The sequence below is a fragment of the Physeter macrocephalus genome, chromosome 11 (assembly GCF_002837175.3).
Source record: "Physeter macrocephalus isolate SW-GA chromosome 11, ASM283717v5, whole genome shotgun sequence".
NCBI lineage: Eukaryota > Metazoa > Chordata > Mammalia > Artiodactyla > Physeteridae > Physeter > Physeter macrocephalus.
Genome location: NC_041224.1, coordinates 114,790,532 through 114,810,783, shown reverse-complemented (window position 1 = coordinate 114,810,783; position 20,252 = coordinate 114,790,532). Strand labels below are relative to the sequence as shown.

Sequence of the window (20,252 nt, the reverse complement as noted above, 5' to 3'; positions counted from 1 at the left end):
AATCCTTGAATTTGGCTCAAATAAAATTTTCAATTTCTGTCTTAGATCTACTGATTAATTTTTCATAGACACCTTCCTGCCATGCAAGCTGGGCTGTATAGGAGACATTTTCACCAAGGCTAGGATCGCAGCAACCATTCTCCTCTGATGTCTTGCCATATTCCCAATGGCTGGAAAAAAAGGTGGGGAGGGGTCAAGGACCTTGACTCATCTTACACTGATAACTCACTAAGTCAAACTTCACCTCTGTAAACTCTTGGAGAAACTAAATATTTCCGCTAAAAATGTTAACAGCAGCTATGTCTCTGTCTTCTCAGCTGTTACCTTCCCACAAAAAGATGACAAAAGAGACCTCAATGTGGCCTTTACAACCTCTTCAGTCAGTGTGCCAGATATCTTTTGCTGGCCTTCCTGATCTACAAGCAAGCATTCTCTACCCTGCTTTCTGCCCTGAGGCTGGGACATCAACAGGTCCCCAGGCTTCCTAGCTATTGGCTGTTTTTTGCAATGGGGAGCTCTGGCAGGAAATGGAAGGAAGGTAGAAAATGCAGTCAGGTATTTATTTCCCTAGCTCCCTTCCTAAAGGGTCACCTAAAATTGGCTATGCTTCTTAGCAGAAGGTTCATTCCTTCTCTTAAGGGTCTATGTAAGTCTCTACCCCTGGATTCCAGGCTCCCACCTTTTCTCTCTTCAGGCCAAGGGAATGGTAACATCTCAGCTGTTCCTACACTACCCACTGTGGTGCCCCTACACCCACACCTTTGTAAATAGTGCCTTTGTCAATAAAACTTTCCCAGGTTATCCTATTTAGAGTGTGTTATTTGATTGCTGATAGGACCCTGACTGATACAGTCAGTGTGATAAAATAACTTATTTTTTCTCTGACTATAAATAATCTTCAATATCTTCTTTTCCAAATAATGGATTTGTTTATGGCACTTATCCATGGATTTCAAAGAACTATATAAAAAATAATTCCCACATTTCTTGGTAGAACGATATGAGAATAATTTTTTAAAAGGAATAAAATCACAATTCTCATACAAACATAAAATCAACATGTGTCAAAGATTTTAATTTCATTCATACTTAACTCAGCAAGGAAGAAACCAGTAATATATTACAGCCAGTTCAAAAAACAACTCAAGTCTCCTCAAATAAAGAATTCCAAATAATTTATGCAGATACTCTCTAGCCAAGGAGGTAGATTGTAACTCCCTACCCCCTGAGTATGGGCTGTGTTTAGTGATTTGCTTCCAAACACTAAATCATGGAAGTGGGTCTGTGTGTAAGTTTACAGTGGAGAAACTTGGCAAACACACTACCCTAGTCAGGTAATTAAGGTCAACATCATCATCAATAAGACCTGTTGACAGAATGTACCATTGATATGATGTAATCAGAAGGGCACTTCATCTCTGTGGTCATCCTCAAAACCCCATAACCCTGCTCTAATCATGAGAAAAACATCAAATTCCAATAGAGGGGCATCCTACAATATACCTGACCAGTACTACCCAAAACTGTTAAGGTCATCGAAAACAAGGAAAGTGTGAGAAACTGTCATGAACTAAGGAATCTTGTCAGCTAAAAGTAATGTGGTATCTTGGATGGGATACAGAAAAAGGATTGAGAGAAAACCTAATAAATCTGAATAAAGTATGGAGTTTAATTAATATACCAGTGCTGGTTTCTTAGTTGTGACAAACATACCATAGTAATTTGAGATGTTAATAACAGAAGAAACTGGGTGAGGGGTATATGGGAACTCTCTGGCATCTTTGCAACTTTTCTGTAAATCTACTCTATTCTAAAATTTAAAGTTTGTTAGAGAGAGAGAGAGAGAGAGAACTACTCAAGGTGCTATATACTTTTAGTCAGGTAAGGAATGCTGAAATGAATTTACAAATGGATGCAAAACTGGCAAAACCGGTCAATACCCACAGAGTAATAGTCAAATTTTACATTTTTATAGACAGTATCAGTGTTCAAAGAGTTAACTTCTATCTCTACAGAGTTGTAAGATAGTCTAGTCAAAGACAAACCCTGTATAGCCCTATAGGACCAGGTAAATCCCAGAGGTTCCAGCATTTTGTTAAAAAGATATCTAGAAATCTCTTTTGCCCATTTAAAAATCTTTCACAATTTTTTTCTACAAAGGATGCAGGTGTCAAAATTATTTTAAAAAGCCCTTACAACAGGCTGGCCTGACTTGACAAAACAGCTAACAGAAGTATACAAATATTCAAAAGGTTATGCAATGCTTTGCCAAGTTATCACAACACTGTGAACTGAAAAATAACCCAAACATCAATATAATTTATCAACCTGCCCTGGGGAAACCCCACAGATTGCCAAAGATATGCATCATTGCCTTACAGTTAAAAGCACTTGCTATGTTACGTTACCTAGGCAACACACCAGCATATGGTACAGTAATAAAATAAGAATTTAAAAAAGCAAGTTGAACAAAAGAACAGTCAATATCAAGTTCCAAACTCAATTCCATTTCCTACCTGGTTGTACAAACTATTTGTGTTAAGAAGGGACTCAGCTCTTAGGTGGGAACTATCATTTTCCCAGGCCTCATATTTTTGTATTGGAGGGGCTTCAACAGCCCATGATTAACACCATGGCATCAGTTTCTGCCTATGTAAGAAGAGGCTCCATGACAAAATATCAATATATGATTATGGTTGGAGCATTTGCCCTTGGAGTTTTTATTTCAGACTCTTATTTAAATATGTATGTTTCCTTTTTCCTCACAGTCGTAATGCATGTGCCAAGTGTCTTTTTTTTTTTTTTTGGCCACACCTTCCAGCATGTGGAACTTCCCTGACCAAGTATCGAACCCACGCCCCTTGCAGTGGAAGGTGGAGTCTTAACCACTGGATCACCAGGGAAGCCCCAAGTGTCTTTTTTTTTTTTTTTTTTTTAGAATTCTCACTTCTCTTCAATCGCTGAGTTTCAGCTTTTACAAATAACCTTAGAACAATTCAGGTAGCTAAGGTTTTTGGGGGGAAACAGTTCTTACTTGTACATGAAGAACTACTGCATCCTCAATTTTCTGTAAATAACTCAATTGGCTGGATTAACAAACATTGTCACAGAAACACACAAATTTTTTAAAGCCATAGATCACTGCATATATATTTACAAAAAGCCATAATCAAACATGCATTTCTCCTTACTAGGAGAACTTAAATAGATGTTTGAACATTAAGGCAGTGATGACTCTAAAACATAATGAAATTCTAAGTTAAGGCTTTACGTTTGTTTTGAAACCCATATTCATAGGCAACTGTGACCAAAGCAAAGTTTTATCTACTAGGTTGAGTTCATCTGCCCAGGATATATTATTTATCCACCACCACCAATTCTTCTACGGGATAGCAATTAGTAGCAAACCACTGATTTATTATACTTTAATGAATTATTAGTCCCCTCCTTAGGTTTTATTTTGAGGATTTAGCCTTCAGCAGTATAAGCATGTGCCACAGAAGGGACAGAGTATTTTTTTGGGTAAACTTAGAAAGATTTACAGACTGCACTGATTTTTTTATTTATTTATTTTGTGTGTGTGTGGTACGCGGGCCTCTCACTGTTGTGGCCTCTCCCGTTGCGGAGCACAGGCTCCGGACGCGCAGGCCCAGCGGCCATGGCTCATGGGGCCAGCCGCTCCGCGGCATGCGGGATCTTCCCGGACCGGGGCACGAACCCGTGTCCCCCGCATCGGCAGGTGGACCCTCAACCACTGCACCACCAGGGAAGCCCGACTGCACTGATTTTTACTTGCTTGAAATTTGGCCAGCAATCAGGAACTCAGAATCTCCTAAATACAGAAAACCTCAAAAGCATACTTGACCACAGACCCATCTCAAACATAGATGTTCTTGAATATTGAAGCAATCAGTCATCACCTTACTTCCTTTGAAGACTGGTACTATCCTCTCTAAACAAAGCAACAAAACGCAGAATACCATATCTTAGATGGATCTATTCTATAATTGCTATCCTCAAGGCACAGATAATATCCTTGTTGGACCAATTTGTTTCCTCATTCAAGGAAAAAATGAGAGGTGGATGAAAAGAAGATTCACTTTAAAATAGTTGTTGATTGCACTCTTGCCCTATCAAGCTTATGCAAAGTATTGAAATTTAGTGGGGAATTTCCTTTTCTCCTTACTTTATTTTTTTTAATAATTAGAGTGACAAAACTTGGACTCAGCTGGTGGGTGCGCTTTGAGGAGCAGCTCTGGAGCACCGCCCTGGCCTTTTGTAGGGAGTAGGGGGGATGCTCACAGGACACACTCCAGTATGAGCTAATAGGCATGATTCCACAGCCCAGCGTTTCCATAGTTGGGGCGACTTAACTGTCACTTAGACTGAAACGATCGCTATTTACACTAAGCGCTTGCTGCTACTTCTTTAAGCAAGAATTTTACAGCAACACAGCTTGTGAGGAAGGTACTATACACTTACACTGGTATCAGTAAGAGTTCACGTAGAGGAGGGATGGCATTGACTATATGAAAATTGTCTCAAAAGCTAAAGACAGCTGTAGTTTTCCTTTGTGTCTTCAAATAAGGAAAGAGTAAGACGTCAAAACAGATGAAGCTGATGGTGTTTAAATCTGATGGTGCAGCATCAGACTTCTTTAGACATTATTAGGAAACAGGAATTTCTAACAAGCACTGGCAAAAGTATTTTAGGTGCAATTTAAGTAAGTCATATGTCAACTAAAATGTTTCAAAAATTTGAAAAGTTTGTACACTAGTCCTGGTGAGCTTGCTTCAGCTAAATGGCTAGATGGGTTTTTTAATTTAATTAATTAATTAATTTATTTATTTATTTACGTTGTGTTGGGTCTTAGTTGCTGCACTTGGGGATCTTCTTTGTGACACATGGGATCTTTGTTGTGGCATGTGGGATGTTTTAGTTGCGGCATGCATGCAGGGTCTAGTTCCCTGACCAGGGATCGAACCCAGGTCCCCTGCATTGGGCGCACTGTGTCTTACCCACTGGACCACCAGGGAAGTCCCCCGCTAGATGGGTTTTAAAGGTGTGAAATACATTTTTTTTTTAAAGAAGGGAAGTCTACACTGAAAGGGCAAATGTAGGCAACACAAAAAACAATCACTTTTTTAGATCAACATCTTACACTTTATAATACACTCATAAATTTTTACACAAATTTCATGTTTATAAGTGCAAAAGGCAAAGAACCTCAAAGAATTGAAGTAACTGTATCAACTACATTCAATAGAGTTAATACTGTTGTCCCCATTCTCCATCTTCTAAATCCAGAAGGGAACCGTAAATGCCATCCCCCATGTGAACTCCACTTTCAGAAGTTGGAGACTGGGTGTAGTTCTGCACACAACTGGGTTCTAACAGAGCTGAATTGAGTTTCCATTGTGTTCCAGGCCAAATCCGTCAGAAGGAAGTCATCCATTGCTGCCTGAGTTTCATTGCTGTTGAAGAATAAGCTCCCCAAAGTTTCAAAGCCAGAATTCATGGTCTGTGTTTCTGCACTGCTTAACTGAACTTTGCTTTCTAGAGCAGGTAGGTGTTTAGCAGCGGAGATTCTTTCAGTTTGGGTCTCTGTGTCAGATGAATCAATACTCATGGAAAACCTGGAGTGTTTCAGAATACTTCCCAGAGGCAGATGAGGGCTACTGTCTAAAAAGAAGTTCAAGTCCCTCTGTGTCTGCGTGTCAAACATTTCAAGGCCTAAGAAGTTAGAATTTCCTCTACAACTGTAGGACTGGGCAGAGGTGTCCGCGAGTAAGAAGTCAGTTTGTGTCTCTACGTCCAGCGATTCCAAGACTGGCTCAGTGGTTATGGGGCTAAGTTCACTCTTTTCAGTTTGAGTCTGGATATTTGAGGCCGAAAAGAACTCTTCAATATCAAAATCAACTGCAGGATTCTGGGTTGGGCCAGATGGGAGCTGGGTGTCAGGTCCAGTATTTGTGTCAGACGAAGACTACAACTGTCCAGTGTCTGACCAGGCAGATTACTTGACAAGATGTTTTCTAGATCACTTAATAAATCCCTGGTTCAGGTCCAATTATCTGTCATGTTCTGTGAAGAAAGTGTACTATTCTGTGTACTGAACGAAGTTCATGATTGGTTCAGATTTCTCAACATCTTGATTTAAAGTTTTAGGGTGGTTCTGAGGTAACAAACCATGAGTTACAGTCTCTGCTACTAAGCTGCTGCTTATAATTTGTCTGTAGAAACATCATATGATGAATGGACACTCTCAAAAATGTCTCCACACATTACAGCTTGGTCTATCTGTACTCGATCATCTGTTGGACTTCGCATTCCACTGGTTTGAGTTCCTCTCAAAAGAGATCCCACCTGACGGGAAACTGGGATCTATAAATACATCAGTCTGAGCAGCTATAGATGAGATTACCTTAAAACTGGGCAAAAAAGTTTGAGTATGAACACTAATGGGAAGGGAAACTTGACAACCAAATGTCAAATCAGTTTAAGAACAAGGTGATACAGAGGAATCAGGGCTAGCCCACTGTGCAGACAGTAAAAAGTGTTGTGTGGTGTAAGACAGGTCTGCCTGTACATTGATCGAAGAAATGCTGTTTTCTTGACATGTGTTCCCTAGTTCTTATAAAGAGTTAGATGGACTTTTACCCAAGTTCACTTGAACACCTGTGCTAATTGGCTCAACAGCAACAGGATTTACAATTTTTGAAAGAGGGAGGCTCTCTTTGAGAGGGCAAGCCTCTGAATCTAGGCTGAGGATCAGGGTTCCTATGGACAAGGGCAGTAAGTGCACAGAACCGGAGGGACAGAGCCCTGATGAGTGACACCCAACACCACAGGCTGGGCTGAGGAGTCTGCTGTAGGCACAAAGACAGGCACTTCAGGCTTTGGTAAAAGCAACTTCTGAGAATACCTTGGACATGTTGGAAGAGTCTACTTTCTGGCATTAGAGCTGCAAGAGTCTTCAAAAGAAGCCATTAGCTTTATTTCTGAAGTTTCTAGTTCTTGAGCATCTGGTCTTGGGGTTGATTGGTTGCTCAGTGATTCACTGGTCTTACTGGACAACTTCTGGTTGTGCAGGCACTTTTACATTTTCCTTTTCTTACTAGATGGATCCCTGTGTTCTTCAGGGATCGCATGGCCAGTTCGGTAGATGTGGGACTGTAATGCAGTCCTTCTGGCATAGGGACAGCCACACATGCACTGGAAGGTCTTACCACAATCCTCTGGATGTCTTTTCAAGTCCCACTCAGTGCCATACGAATGGCTGCACTTAACTATGTTTGTGCTGCTTTTCCGCATGCATTTTCATAAAGTGCTATTTTCTGAGAGAAAATTGAGAACTTGGTCTGTTAGGGCCTCTCGGGCATCCTTCAATCAGACAACAGTAGAATTTCGGGACAGTTTTCAAATCTTTTCCTATTGTTGGATTCTCTATGCCATCCTGCTGGTGGTGGCTCTTGACCAGGTGCGTGTTGAGCACCGGGCTGTTGGGCAGGATCTTGCCGCCGCTGTGCGCCGGGCACAGGCTGTTGGTCCACATGGCCCGGGACAGCTCGCTCACCCACGGAGGGATGAGCTCCCCGGCCAGCTGCCCCTCAGTGGCCTCGGGGGAGGGGGACCCCACGGGCCCGAGGTGGCGGCAGCTCCCCTCGCAGCCCGGGAGCCCCAGGCCAGAGCCACGGGCCCTGCCGCCACTGTCTCAGAGGCCGCCAGGTGCACGAAGTGTCTTGAAGCCCAAATTCACCTGGGTCTTTCACACCTCAGTTTCAGATACCCTGGCAGAAGAGTGACTATCTCTCATAGTAAATTGGTAAAGAGACTTCTTTATAATCTAGTATACCCTGCTTGACCACAGGGGAAAACGTGTTGATCATGCCTTATGTGAGAATTTCTACTCCATGTCACAGCAATATTTCTTACTACAAATGAATAAATTAGTATTCTGGTTCTATCCCAATTCATGTGCAATTTAGTTAGTATGAACTAATTTCTCAGAAACTGATCACCTCCCTAGGTACTGAGGAAAAAAAAACAAAAAAAAAACCTCTCTAAGCTTTGAAGTAGGTAGCTAGATTTCTTCCAAGCCTTCCCTGAAATGAAACCTCTATCTCTTCCTGTTGCATTTCTACTGATTAACATACCTCCAAGTAAAGCCTTGGGCAAGAGGTTCATTCTAGAGCTAAATCTTAGGAAAAGCTCTGCTTAGTCCAAGAAACAGATTTCTTAGTCTATGAAACAGATTATGAAACAGTTCATTTTTCTTTCTTTTCCTCTTTACAATCAGGAAGCTTACGATCAGCTGCAAAGGATCTTTCAGAAGTGGTTTTCAGTGTTAAAATTTGGGGCAGCCAACTTGAATGAATTAAACAACTTAAAATAACTCTAAATTATTATACCATCTCAGAGGGCCTAGAATACATTCAGAACTAATGCACTAGCTGCATGGTCTCCCTTCAGCACTGTAGCTGTTTGAGAAGTATTCTTGCCCAGACAGTGATTTCCTGTATACTCACAAGGCAAAGCTCTCTTATGTTCCAGTGAATCTTCTTCCTCTAGAGCCAACTTAATGTTGTGCTTTGCCTCTTACATCTAACTTGAAGGAAACTGTACAACATGCTCCACGTTAACATTACATGTGATGAACATAACTGTTTTATAACAAAAATTGAAGTTATATATCTGTGAAAACTTTGCTACATTATCATCTCAGCACTCCAGTCAAGAACCACTGTCTTGTACGTTTTCAATTTCCCACATTCTGACTGACATAATTCCATTTTCTTTACTCCTTATGCTTTATTTTTATTCACATTTCACTATTTTATTGCAGGTATGGCTGACTTTCTTAAATTCTTTGTGGAATGAAACTAGACGTTCAAAAAAATAAATAAAATACAGAAAGTACTTTCTCTTTGGTGCCTACTCTCTACTGCCCTCTGCAGGTTGAAAGAAAGAATAAGATCCTCAGTTAACAGGAAGATTTAAAGTAATTGGTGTTTTTTGAGAGGCTAACCATTACCAACCAGACTCCATCTATTCACAGGAAGGATTTCTCAATTTGCTAAAGTCCCTTCACTGTGGAAAAATTTCTGGGAACCACAGACTATTTTCAAGAGAGCTCCCTTTCTCCTACACCCATATACAAACGGACATGAAGTACTCTTATTCTGGGTGAAGGTGAAGGGCCCTCTATGTCAAAGTTCCTTCAAGCCTGTAAAACTTGAGTCTGGGAGTGAAAGAGAAAAGAGACATACAGGTGCAGACAATGCAATTTGTCTGTGCTTTGCAGACAAATGTCAACAAATGTAGGAACCCCTGCAATGCCTCAATCAGAGATAATGTGAGATTTTGCTTTCTGTTTTTACAAAAAGTGAAAGGCAGCCTGCAAGATAACCAGCAAACAGGCAGCTTCAATTCTGTGTAGAAAGGACCGTTCATTACACATGGATTATTTTCTTCAGTTACACTACTTTGTATGGATAGCAACACTGTCAGTGATGTCATCTTCTGAAACAGAGACCAGGATGTATAGGCATATTGTGCCAACCGAGCCCAAATCAATGACCTGGGTAATGCAGTCAGGGTAACACTATTATTCTTCATCTAAACCCTCCAAGCCCATAGAAAATTAATGCTAATCTGATGCAGGTTCAAGGAATACGTTATGTGGGAAAGAAAATCAAGCCCTTGTTTAATTTTATTTACATTCTAATATGTACTTACAGGAAACACCACAGAATTCAGTATCATTATGTGCATCAGACTATGTCATTTTATTTTTGAATTAGTAGCATGTTTAAAAAAATTATTAAAATCAAACACTTTCTTGGATAAGAATATTTTTAGCAAGGATATTCTCTAAAAGATTGATCTCCAAATATGTATTCACATAGCCTACAATACCTTTCCACAACTGCGAGAACAGAATGATTTATAGCATTCCTGATAGAGGAGGCAGCGTTGTTTTATTGTTTGGGGTAAGGAGATTTTTTTGAAAGATTTATAGCTTTCAGTTCCACCTCCGCTTGTTTCGTGATTCAATTGACTCATACTATTTACCTATCTTCATAACGGGCATAACATGGACTTACGCAGATTTAAAATTTTCCAACGTCTGTAAACTTTAGCTTTCTGAGCTGAAAAATGTCTCTTTAAAAGGTATGTAGGGAAGAGAACCACTGGGTCTTTTCACTCGCTTAAAAGCATACACTGAGCGCCTTCTACCGAATTGCACGTAGGTTGGGGTAAGGGTTACTACCTACCAGTCTTTTTTTTTTTTTTGCGGTACGCGGGCCTCTCACTGTTGTGGCCTCTGCCATTGCGGAGCACAGGCTCCGGACGCGCAGGCTCAGCGGCCATGGCTCACGGGCCCAGCCGCTCCGCGGCATGTCGGATCTTCCCAGACCGGGGCACGAACCCGTTTGCCCTACATCGGCAGGCGGACTCTCAACCACTGCGCCACCTGGGAAGCCCCTACCAGTCTTTTAAGACCGCACATCCGGGCCACCGGAGAGCCAGCCAGAGGCCCCGCCTCCAAATGGGCGGGGCCACGGGCGACCAGCACGTCCCTCCGCCGCGTCGCGCCCCGCCCAATGCTCCCTGAGCGCCGGGGGCGGGCCTGTGCAGCGCGTGGCCAGAAGCTAGGGGACATCCGCGCGGGTTTGAGCCATGGATGAAAGTGGCCGGCCACCTCAGGCCCGGGCCCTCCTGCAGCAGTGCCTGCACGCCCGGCTACAAGTACGCCCCGCCGAAGGGGACGCCGCGGCCCAGTGGGTGGAGGTAACGTCGGCCCCGCAGCTCCGGTTATCCTGTGGCGCGCAGGGGCGGTTCTTACCGCGCTGTCTCGGCGATTTGTGCCCCCGCGTCTCCCTCCGAGCCGGTCGCTTGGCGCCTGGCACGTGCTGTGGGCGGGGCGGGACTCCCGGTCCGTCCGCCCAACGCTGCCCTCAGTGCCTGCCTGGCGTCGCCTCTCAGTCCTGCATCACCGGCCCCGGCCCCTTCTCCCTAGGACTTATTTTCCGAGAGGAAGAGGGTGTCCCCTGCTTGGCACCCCGGGAATTGGGAGCTTCCTCTCACCGTTTGCCTACCTGAGCTCGGTGGACTTTAGGCCTAGTAGCTCAAACCTCTTGCTTCAAAAGGGCAAAAAGCCTTGCCACGCCCTGTGCGATGCTCGGGCTGCTGGTGAGTTGTCCTGATCTGGTTCGAGCTTCTAGGTTAGATTTGTTGCAAGCGTTCAAGATCTGCTTTGACTTGTGCTCCGGATCCCGTCGAATTCCCTCTTAAGTTGACTGCAGCTAGGTGTTAGCACAGACGTGAGATTGCCCATGAAGCAGTTCTTTTTTCAAGAAACTTTAAAAAATTTGACTTATTTCCCATTAGGAACAAAGACGACTACTTTTATAATAATGTTGCATTGTTATCAAACACATTTCCTCCAAAGAATTTAAAACATTTACAGTAATATGATGTCCTTCTGCTTGAATATTTGCCTTTTTAAAAGAGCCTGCCCATATGCAAAATTCCATGCAAAAACAAAATTTTCTTTAAGGCCCCTGACTTATTTTTTGGAGTAAGTTGAAATGAAGGGAAAAAACGTGTAATAATAATAAATAAAACTGGTGGAGGTACTCAGAAACTTTAATGTAGGAGCATTTCATTCATTCATCTGCTGAATTCGGTCCCAAATCTAGCACTCCTTAACACAATCCTAGTTATTATTTTAAATACTACCCATGAACCATATGTGGGTGACTATTCTTAAATCACTATCTGTTACTCCCTGGTAATTTGGAAATATTTATAAGCATAAACAGTCCTATATTTTTGCCCTCCCTTTTTCTTTCTCAAAAATTCATTTCTTATTTCTTTTGTTATGGTCTATTAAAAATTTCTCTTCCCTATTTTGAGATTTTATTATTTTTGCCATACTGTCCAAAGAATTGCCTATTTTTATACTTGCTTCATGGGACTATAAATCCCAAACTATTAATCATTTAGATTTCTTCCATGCTTCTTTATCTTTTTATATTCTTCATATCACATCTCCTTGTGCAAAATCACGGATAGTTTATTGCAGCCTTCCAAACTATCAGTGTGTTTATTAACTTTAAAAGCTATTTTAAAGCTTTCTCTTCCACTCCCACACATGGCTAAATTAGTATAACGAGCTGACGAGTAATTAGATAGTGAGAGAGTAAATTCTTTCCTCTTTCTCAAGAATCTGCTATTCTATTACTAAAAGTTCTAATTTAAAAAAAAACATTTTTAATTGTTTTGAAGGTTACTTTTTGATTTGAAGGTTACTTTGCGTGTTCTTGGTTTCATTCATTTAGACCTTTGCTGTCACAGGCTCCTGGGAGGTGAACATTTTTAACCTACAGTGAGAATTATGTGTACTTTCCTATATATTTGAAATGTTCTATTTATACCAAAAGAAGCTACAAGGAAGGTGATTCTGACTTGAGGAGGGGAATTTGTAGATCACAATTTAAGAGCTATTGTTGGAATAAACTAAAAGAAAATACCTTAATGAAGAGGTAGTGTGGTGAGTAGAAGGAAAGAACTAGTGTTTTTTGTTTGTTTGTTTGTTTTTGGCCAAGCCATGCTGCATGTGGGATCTTAGTTCCCTTACCAGGGATCTAAGCCTGCAATGGAAGGGTGGAGTCTTAACCACTGGACCACCAGGGAAGTCCCAACAGGTGTTCATTCCTGCAATTACTTAATTCTGACATTGCATGTGTCCAAATATGAATATGCTTGAGCTGTGACAGTGGTGCAGATATCTGTATTTTTCAACCTGCCACCTCCTTACTGATGGGTGTGCCCTGGAGGCACTTGTTTGTTCAAGAGCACAATTAAACTTATAAAAGGTCACTTCTTATCCAGGTAAATCAGGTGTGAGTGCAGAGCTGCATTTATGTTTATTTAGAAGAGTATTTAGATAACACATAGAGCCTGTAATATACAGTAGAACTTAAATGCCATCAACAGAATCCCTATCATGTACAAAACAGTCTGTAAAGTGCTTTGGGAGTTAAGATGTAAAATAAATTGTGTTTCAGTCCTTAAATTTCTTTTTACATAGTCACTTAATATGCACTTGTATTGCTCTTACTGTGAACCAGGCACTGTTCTAAGCACTTTACGGATATTAACTCAATCTTTGTAATAGCTGTTGGATCAGAAGGTTAATCTACAAAATAAAAAATTTAATGATTCACTCTGCAGCAAAATCAAAGTCATTTGTCAAGTGTCTCTTTTCCATATAGTCTCTATCCTACAAGAGCTAATAAAGAACTATCCAAGTCATTATATAAAATAAATAAGCTTACATTCCTGATAACAGACAACCTCTTGATGTAGAACTTAATATGAATGCAGTTTCCAAGGTTTAATCACTGTGTATTTAATGTATTAACAAAAATAACAAAAAATAATTGGACAGCAGTTTCTTGGAGTTTATTGAAATAGAATCAGACCCTAATTTTCATTATCTATAAGTAAATGGATTAGGAGGAACAAAGAATGATGATGTCAAAAGACATATCAGTTACAGTGTTGTTTATACATCAGCCATATCTGATATAATGTGAATTCATTTGGTGTTGAATAAATGGGCCCCTGCAAACTAAATATTTATAAGTCTGTCAGCCATACTTAGGAAGAGGCTAATTTATAGTCCTAATGATTTTGATCAGAAGTACATGTTTGGGGACTTCCCTGGTGACGCAGTGGTTAAGAATCTGCCTGCCAATACAGGGGACACAGGTTTGAGCCCCAGTCCGGGAAGATCCCACATGCCACGGAGCAGCTAAGCCCGTGCGCCACAGCTACTGATCCTGCGCTCTAGACCCTGCAAGCCACAACTATTGAGCCCACGTGCCACAACTACTGCAGCCCACATGCCTAGAGCCCATGCTTCACAACAAGAGAATCCACCGCAATGAGAAGCCCGTGCACCGCAATGAAGAGTAGCTGCCGCTCACTGCAACTAGAGAAATCCCACATGCAGCAACGAAGACCCAATGCAGCCAAAAATTAATTAATTAATTTTAAAAAAAAGTAAATGTTTGAAGGTATAACTTGGGGTCTTTACTGCCCCTGGCTGTATTTTAAACTTAATTTTTGAAAGAAATGATTACTGAGGTGACTGAATATTGAAAAAGATTTTATTTTCTCACATATTTAAGAAATTAAGTCTATTATAAAAAGTTATTCCTCTTCTTTTGCATTTAAACTTTTCTCTATAAAAGTTGTGAAATTTTATTCATTTACCTCTGTATATAGAAGCGTCCTTCTAATCTGAATTTATTGTGGATTCTCATAGGTCCAGAGAGGATTAGTGATCTACGTGTGCTTTTTCAAGGGAGCTGATAAAGAGCTTCTTCCCAAAATGGGTATGTGTTTGATGTTTCTTTTTTAAGAGTGAGAGTGACTAGCAATAGATAGATGAATCAGAAGGGGCAAAAAGCACAATCTTAAATTGTACTGGTATGTAAGTTATAAATGACTTAACTCTGTGTACTGCTGTTGACTTTAGCTATTTGCCTTTTCCAAAGCTTAATGTAAGCAAGTGTGGTAGAATTCTTTTAAAATATCTGCAGCATTTCAGATTGTTTATAGATTGGTTTAGAAGAGTGTACACACACACACACACACACACACACACACACACACACACACACACACACACAGAGACAACACACTGAGATTCAGCCGAGGATACAGAAACTTGTTGGAAGCAGGGTGGCTACATAGGGAGAAATAGATGCTGCATTTCTTAATATAGTTTCCTTATCTCTCAGAGTCCCTAACAGGGGCATAGAGGTGACACTGTATGTACAAGATGTGGTTCCCATCAAATCTGTGCAGATCAGGCTTATATCATTATTATAGAAGAATTTACATTAACCATTTATGCACTTCTTTGTAGGAAATGTGTATAAAGATGATTATTAAACCAAGCTCAGTGTCATCACAGCCACACCTCCTCTGTGGGCAGAGAAAGTCAGTGTTCAGGCATCTCTGAACAATAATTTACCTACCTGCAGCTTTCCAGTGGCCTCGATAGTCTATATCACTGCACATTCCTTGTGATAATTACATAGGTTCAGATATACCAAATCAAATCATATACTATCTCAAGACAGTATTTGATAGAATAATTATGTACAAAAAAAGAAGCCTGAAATAGTCAAGCTGTCCCTAAGGTTGGGGACAGGTTATATTCTCTTCATTAGTAAAGGCAGTAGCCATTAGTTGGATTAATAAATATAAATTATACAGATGGGTAGTTGAAGCAGGCGGAAGTTAACCTAGAAGAGCTTTAAGTAGTGGAACTCAAGCGTAAATAGCCCAGTAAGGAACAGCTTGGAAAAAGGGCTAAAGCTTCTGGAGGGGATTTTATGCTGAGACATCAAACATGTTTAACAACTTTGTCAGAGGATGAAAACTAGACTTTAGAAGGGACTGCAATAGGTGAGGATGGAAAGCCAGTAACTGTAATAGTTTGAAATTTGAATCTGAAGGATAATAGGGAGCTTTAAAGGGTTTAAAGAGAAAATGAAATGAGGTCTCCTGTTACAGAGGGTTATTGCCAGGACTGAATGCTTGGATATTGGACATTCTGTCTGTTTTTGCCTTGAATTAAAGCTTTCTTGACCATGAAAAGTATATAGTAGAAATCTTCAAAAACAGGAAGAGCATTTTTGGCCAAATTGTGGCCAAATAAAAACACTGAGGAAGTCCATCTTAACTCTTCTAGTGGATAGTCTAACACAAATCTTTTATATATCATGATTCTCAGTAAAGAACTGTGACTCTAAGAATCACATTCTACTGGTGTGAGTTATAAGCAAAATAAGTCCATCTGTTATTGATAGTAGTAGCTTGTACTTCCCTCTGTTCCAGGAGGCAGAGTAAGCCAGTGTGATGGAATTCTCTTAAACCCGACCTCATACTTATTACATGAATTCAGATCTTTCCAATCAAATCATGTAGCCCTTGGGAACATAACAGCCAGTTATATCCATAAAGTCTGAAATAGCATAACAGCCAGTTATATCCATAAAGTCTGAAATAGCATGGCTAATGTATAGATGTGCAGAATCTTCCTCAATTCATCTTCAGTATAATTGGACAGAGATCCAGGGCCCTGTCAAAACTTAACTTCCCATATACATCATTAGAGATGATCGATAACCTGTCTTAGGATCTTTGAGTTTCCAAGATGCCATTAATTCATTGTCTCATTTTAATTCTACTTACTGACATTTGTATTTGTATTATATTTACTTCTACATACTGGTATTTGTATACCAACAGCATTAATTGGATTCTCAGATCCAGTAGAGGGAAGTGTGTGGAAGTATAATAAATTATACTTACCTCTCTGGCCTGTTATTTCAAAACTGCCTCCTTAGTCTGTCACTAGCCTGAGGCCTGGATAGCTGGATAGTGATTTCCGTGGAATGAAATGCTCTGGAGATTATAGTTTTCTTAGAAGCAATCAATAGGACTGCAGGCTATATAGCAAAGTCCTATTTGTAATAGAGAAAATTAGAGGTATTTTATTTATTTATTTATTTTTGGTTGTGTTGGGTCTTCATTGCTACGCGCAGGCTTTCTCTAATTGTGGCGAGCGGAGGCTACTCTTCGTTGCAGTGCGCAGGCTTCTAGCTGCGGTGGCTTCTCTTGTTGCAGATGTTCTAGGCGTGCAGGCTTCAGTAGTTGCGACACGTGGGCTCAGTAGTTGTGACTCGCGGGCTCTAGAGCGGAGGCTCAGTAGTTGTGGCGCTCAGGCTTAGTTGCTCTGCGGCATGTGGGATCTTCCCAGACCAGGGATCGAACCCATGTCCCTTGCATTGGCAGGCGGATTCTTAAGCACTGCGCCACCAGGGAAGTCTCTAGAGGTATTTTAAAATAGGCATTAGTTAAATGAAAACTGATAGTGCTTAATGCAGAGCTTAGGAATTCATTTGGGTGTTCACCTTGGCAGGTTTTCACCAGGTTAATTCCTTGATTTGTAGAGTGGGGCCACTGTACTGAATCCTTGCTAATGTTTACTGCAGGCTCTCCAATAGTTGAAACCATTGACTACCCCACCAGAAAGCATACCTTTTCAAGCCTGATTATTCACACAGGAGTGTGAGGTTTCAATAGTTCTTTTACCTTTTATGTCCTCTCAGGGCTATTCTTTTTTTTTTTTTTTTTTTTTGTGGTTTGCGGCCCTCACACTGTGTGGCCTCTCCCGTTGCGGAGCACAGGCTCCGGACGCGCAGGCTCAGCGGCCATGGCTCACGGGCCCAGCCGCTCAGCGGCATGTGGGATCCTCCCAAACCGGGGCGCGAACCCGGTTCCCCTGCATCGGCAGGCGGACGCGCAACCACTGCGCCACCAGGGAAGCCCCATCAGGGCTATTCTTTACAAGCAGAAGTTATTTATACCCTTATAGAGATAGGAAGACCCTAAGGGTATTTATATTAGGCATTTCTTTTGCTTATTGTTTTGAAAATGGCTAATGCTGAAATGTAAAAGTTTTCTAAGTTTAGATTTTTTAGCTACACATGGGTATTTATGGTTATTTTGACACTTATTAGCTATGAGTATACTTGCATAAGTGCCATAAAAATAGTAATACAATATTTTCCTGTATGTATATGAAGATAATGCCAGTAACTCTATACCTTTGGATTTACTTTCCTAGTTGACAATGAGTTTCTGATAATTCTTGCTTTCACCTTTATCCTTCTCATACTGGTGATGTTTGTAAAATGATTAGTCTTTGTTAATAATGTCTTCGAGGTTATAAAACTGCAAAATCAGCTAGTTTATAACAGGATTGAACCTGGAACCTTTGTCTCAGCTTAGAATTCTAGGCAACTAAGTTTAAAATAATAAATGCACTAAGGTTTTTATTTAATGTTCTCTGTTATAAAGTAGAATAAGTGTGTGGAGGATCTGTCATGTTTTTTTCCCAGTGGGATTTGTTTTGAAATATAAAAAGGAACAAAAAGGCAAAATCTTTTCATGTATCCCCCAGGGCAACAATATCTTGAAGTTCCAGTATACAGTTAATTCTTTAGTCCTTTCTGGATGATCTTACTGTTAGGAGATCCTAACTGCCAAGTCAGATTTAAAACATCATGCCATTTTCTGCATGAAATTTTCCTTGTTTTTCATGCTTAGATCATTTAGCTTACTGAAGCAGTTTTTAAAATCTAAATAGAAACTTTGGGTTAAAAGCATGAGCTGACAAACTGGATTTTAAACATGAGGTTTGCTGACTAGAAGATTGTTGGTTTTCTTCATGTTTGTTTTCTACCTCAAAATGTTCTCCTTTCTTCTCTACCCAGTTAATACACTGTTAAATGTGAAATTAAGTGAAACAGAAAATGGCAAGCATGTCTCTGTATTGGATCTACCTGGCAACATTCTTATCATCCCTCAAGCCACCCTTGGGGGGAGAGTAAAAGGAAGAAGCATGCAGTATCACTCTAACTCTGGAAAAGAAGAGGGGTTAGAACTTTATTCCCAATTTGTGACTCTCTGTAAAAAAGAATTAGCTGCTAACAGCAAGTGTGCCGAAGCTGGGGTTGTGGTGGAACATGGCACTTATGGCAACAGGCAGGTGTTAAAGCTCGACACCAATGGACCATACACACACCTAATTGAGTTTTGAAAAATTAAAAGTTTCTACAGTTGTAATTAGATTCTCTTCCCCTTCTGCTTGAGTACACTAATCTGCAGCATTTTTAGACAAGAAAATCCTGGGTCCCATCCATAACTCTGCAGCCTGCTAATTGGACGACCTTGCCACGTCACCTAAACTCAGTCACCTTCCATCCTGCTTTCCCCTAAACTCACACTCAAAATTTTGAAAAATGCCTTGTATTCGCTTTATGGTCATTGATAAGAATATGGAAATGTTCTTAGAGAGCTGTATTTAAGCATTTTGCAATTAAGCATTTTGTGCAATCAAGAAAAATATGTTTCTTATACCCTCAAATGTGTGTAGTATGTAGTAAAAATCACTATTTGTGTTACGATTATAATTTTGTCAATTTTGTTTTAGTATTTCAGATTTCCATATTTTGAATGAAAGAATATGCAATTTACTATTCCTTCTAATAATATCTATGAAAATGTAATACAGAAATGTTATTGTGCATTTTAATATTATTTTCCAAGGACATCCAAGTGCTTTAAATTATTTTAAGAATCTTTAGTTGATACAGCAATAAGGTATGGGGGACTAAAAGTTTTTATTTAATATACTAATGGCTTAATATTCTGTTTCTCAGTTTTTTACCAAAACAATGTGTGTTGCATTTTCTGTCTTTGGTTTTTAAAAGTTACTGTTTCATTAAATTAATGTTCATAAATTTTTTTAGGAAGTTCCTTTCTTGTTGGTTTAGATTGCTATAAAAGGAATAAAGGAAATAAAAAGGGAAGCTTTCTACTGGAATTATTTGAAAACCAGTTGACTTGTTCATTTCCATTTTATCGACTTAATGATTTGGAGCCAGTATCATTTTTTCTATTAGTGTATATTTGTGTGCTCCCCCCACCCCAAAATTCATATGTTGAAGTCCCCCAATGTGATGGTATTTGCAGATGGGGCCTTTGGAAGGTAATCAGGGTTGATAGAGCATGAGAGTGGGGCCCTTATGATGGGATTAGTGTCCTCATAAGAAGAAACACCAGAGAGCTTGCTCACCCTTTCTCTGCCCACCATGTGAGAATGCAGTGAGAAGGGAGCCATTTACAAGCCAGGAAGAGAACTCTTACCAGAAACCATGCTGGCACCCTGATCTTGAACTTCTAGCCTCCAGAGCTATAAGAAAATAAATTTCTGTTGTTTAAGCCACCATAAGTCTATGGTATTTTGTTCTAACAGCCCAAGCTAAGACAGTCATATAAGATAAACATCTAATAAGTTAGACTTTTCAAAGCCAAGAGAGGAAGATATATAAGAAATTGAAAGAATAAATGAATCAATAAAAGGTAATATTCATTTTTTACAAACTCCTTTGACTTGATTTAATATTTTAAAGAGTGAAAATGAAATAGTGTTTCTAATTATCAAAAAGATGAAAAAATTGACTTGAAGAAACATCTTAAGTAGCTGTTGAAAATTCTTTGTGTCTTATAATTTCTTTAGGTTTATGTTCCTAAGATACTTAAAGTTTCTGTTATCACAAAAAGTCCTATTTTCTCTATATTCTTCCTGTACTATT

The 20,252-nt window shown here is 40.0% G+C and overlaps 1 protein-coding gene and 1 pseudogene across 3 annotated transcripts; one reads left to right on the top strand and one right to left on the bottom strand.

The window, feature by feature from the left end:
• Positions 1-5,347: 5,347 nt before the first annotated feature.
• LOC102982700 (ATM interactor-like) lies at positions 5,348-7,758 on the bottom strand (annotated as a pseudogene).
• A 2,863-nt stretch (positions 7,759-10,621) lies between these two features.
• Positions 10,622-19,699, top strand: DTD2 (D-aminoacyl-tRNA deacylase 2). Of its 3 annotated transcripts, none has more exons than XM_007113360.4 (3): positions 10,622-10,752; positions 14,342-14,411; positions 18,369-19,699. In XM_007113360.4, the coding sequence occupies exons 1-3, from the start codon at positions 10,684-10,686 to the stop codon at positions 18,692-18,694; spliced, it is 465 nt and encodes a 154-aa protein (XP_007113422.1). In that variant the 5' UTR covers positions 10,622-10,683; the 3' UTR covers positions 18,695-19,699. The 3 variants fall into 3 exon arrangements, with proteins under 3 accessions (XP_007113422.1, XP_007113421.1, XP_007113423.1); XM_007113359.4 differs by having other exon boundaries at positions 10,623-10,794; positions 18,369-19,698; XM_007113361.4 differs by lacking the exon at positions 10,622-10,752 and adding an exon at positions 10,878-11,196 and having other exon boundaries at positions 18,369-19,698.
• The last annotated feature ends 553 nt before the right edge of the window (positions 19,700-20,252 follow it).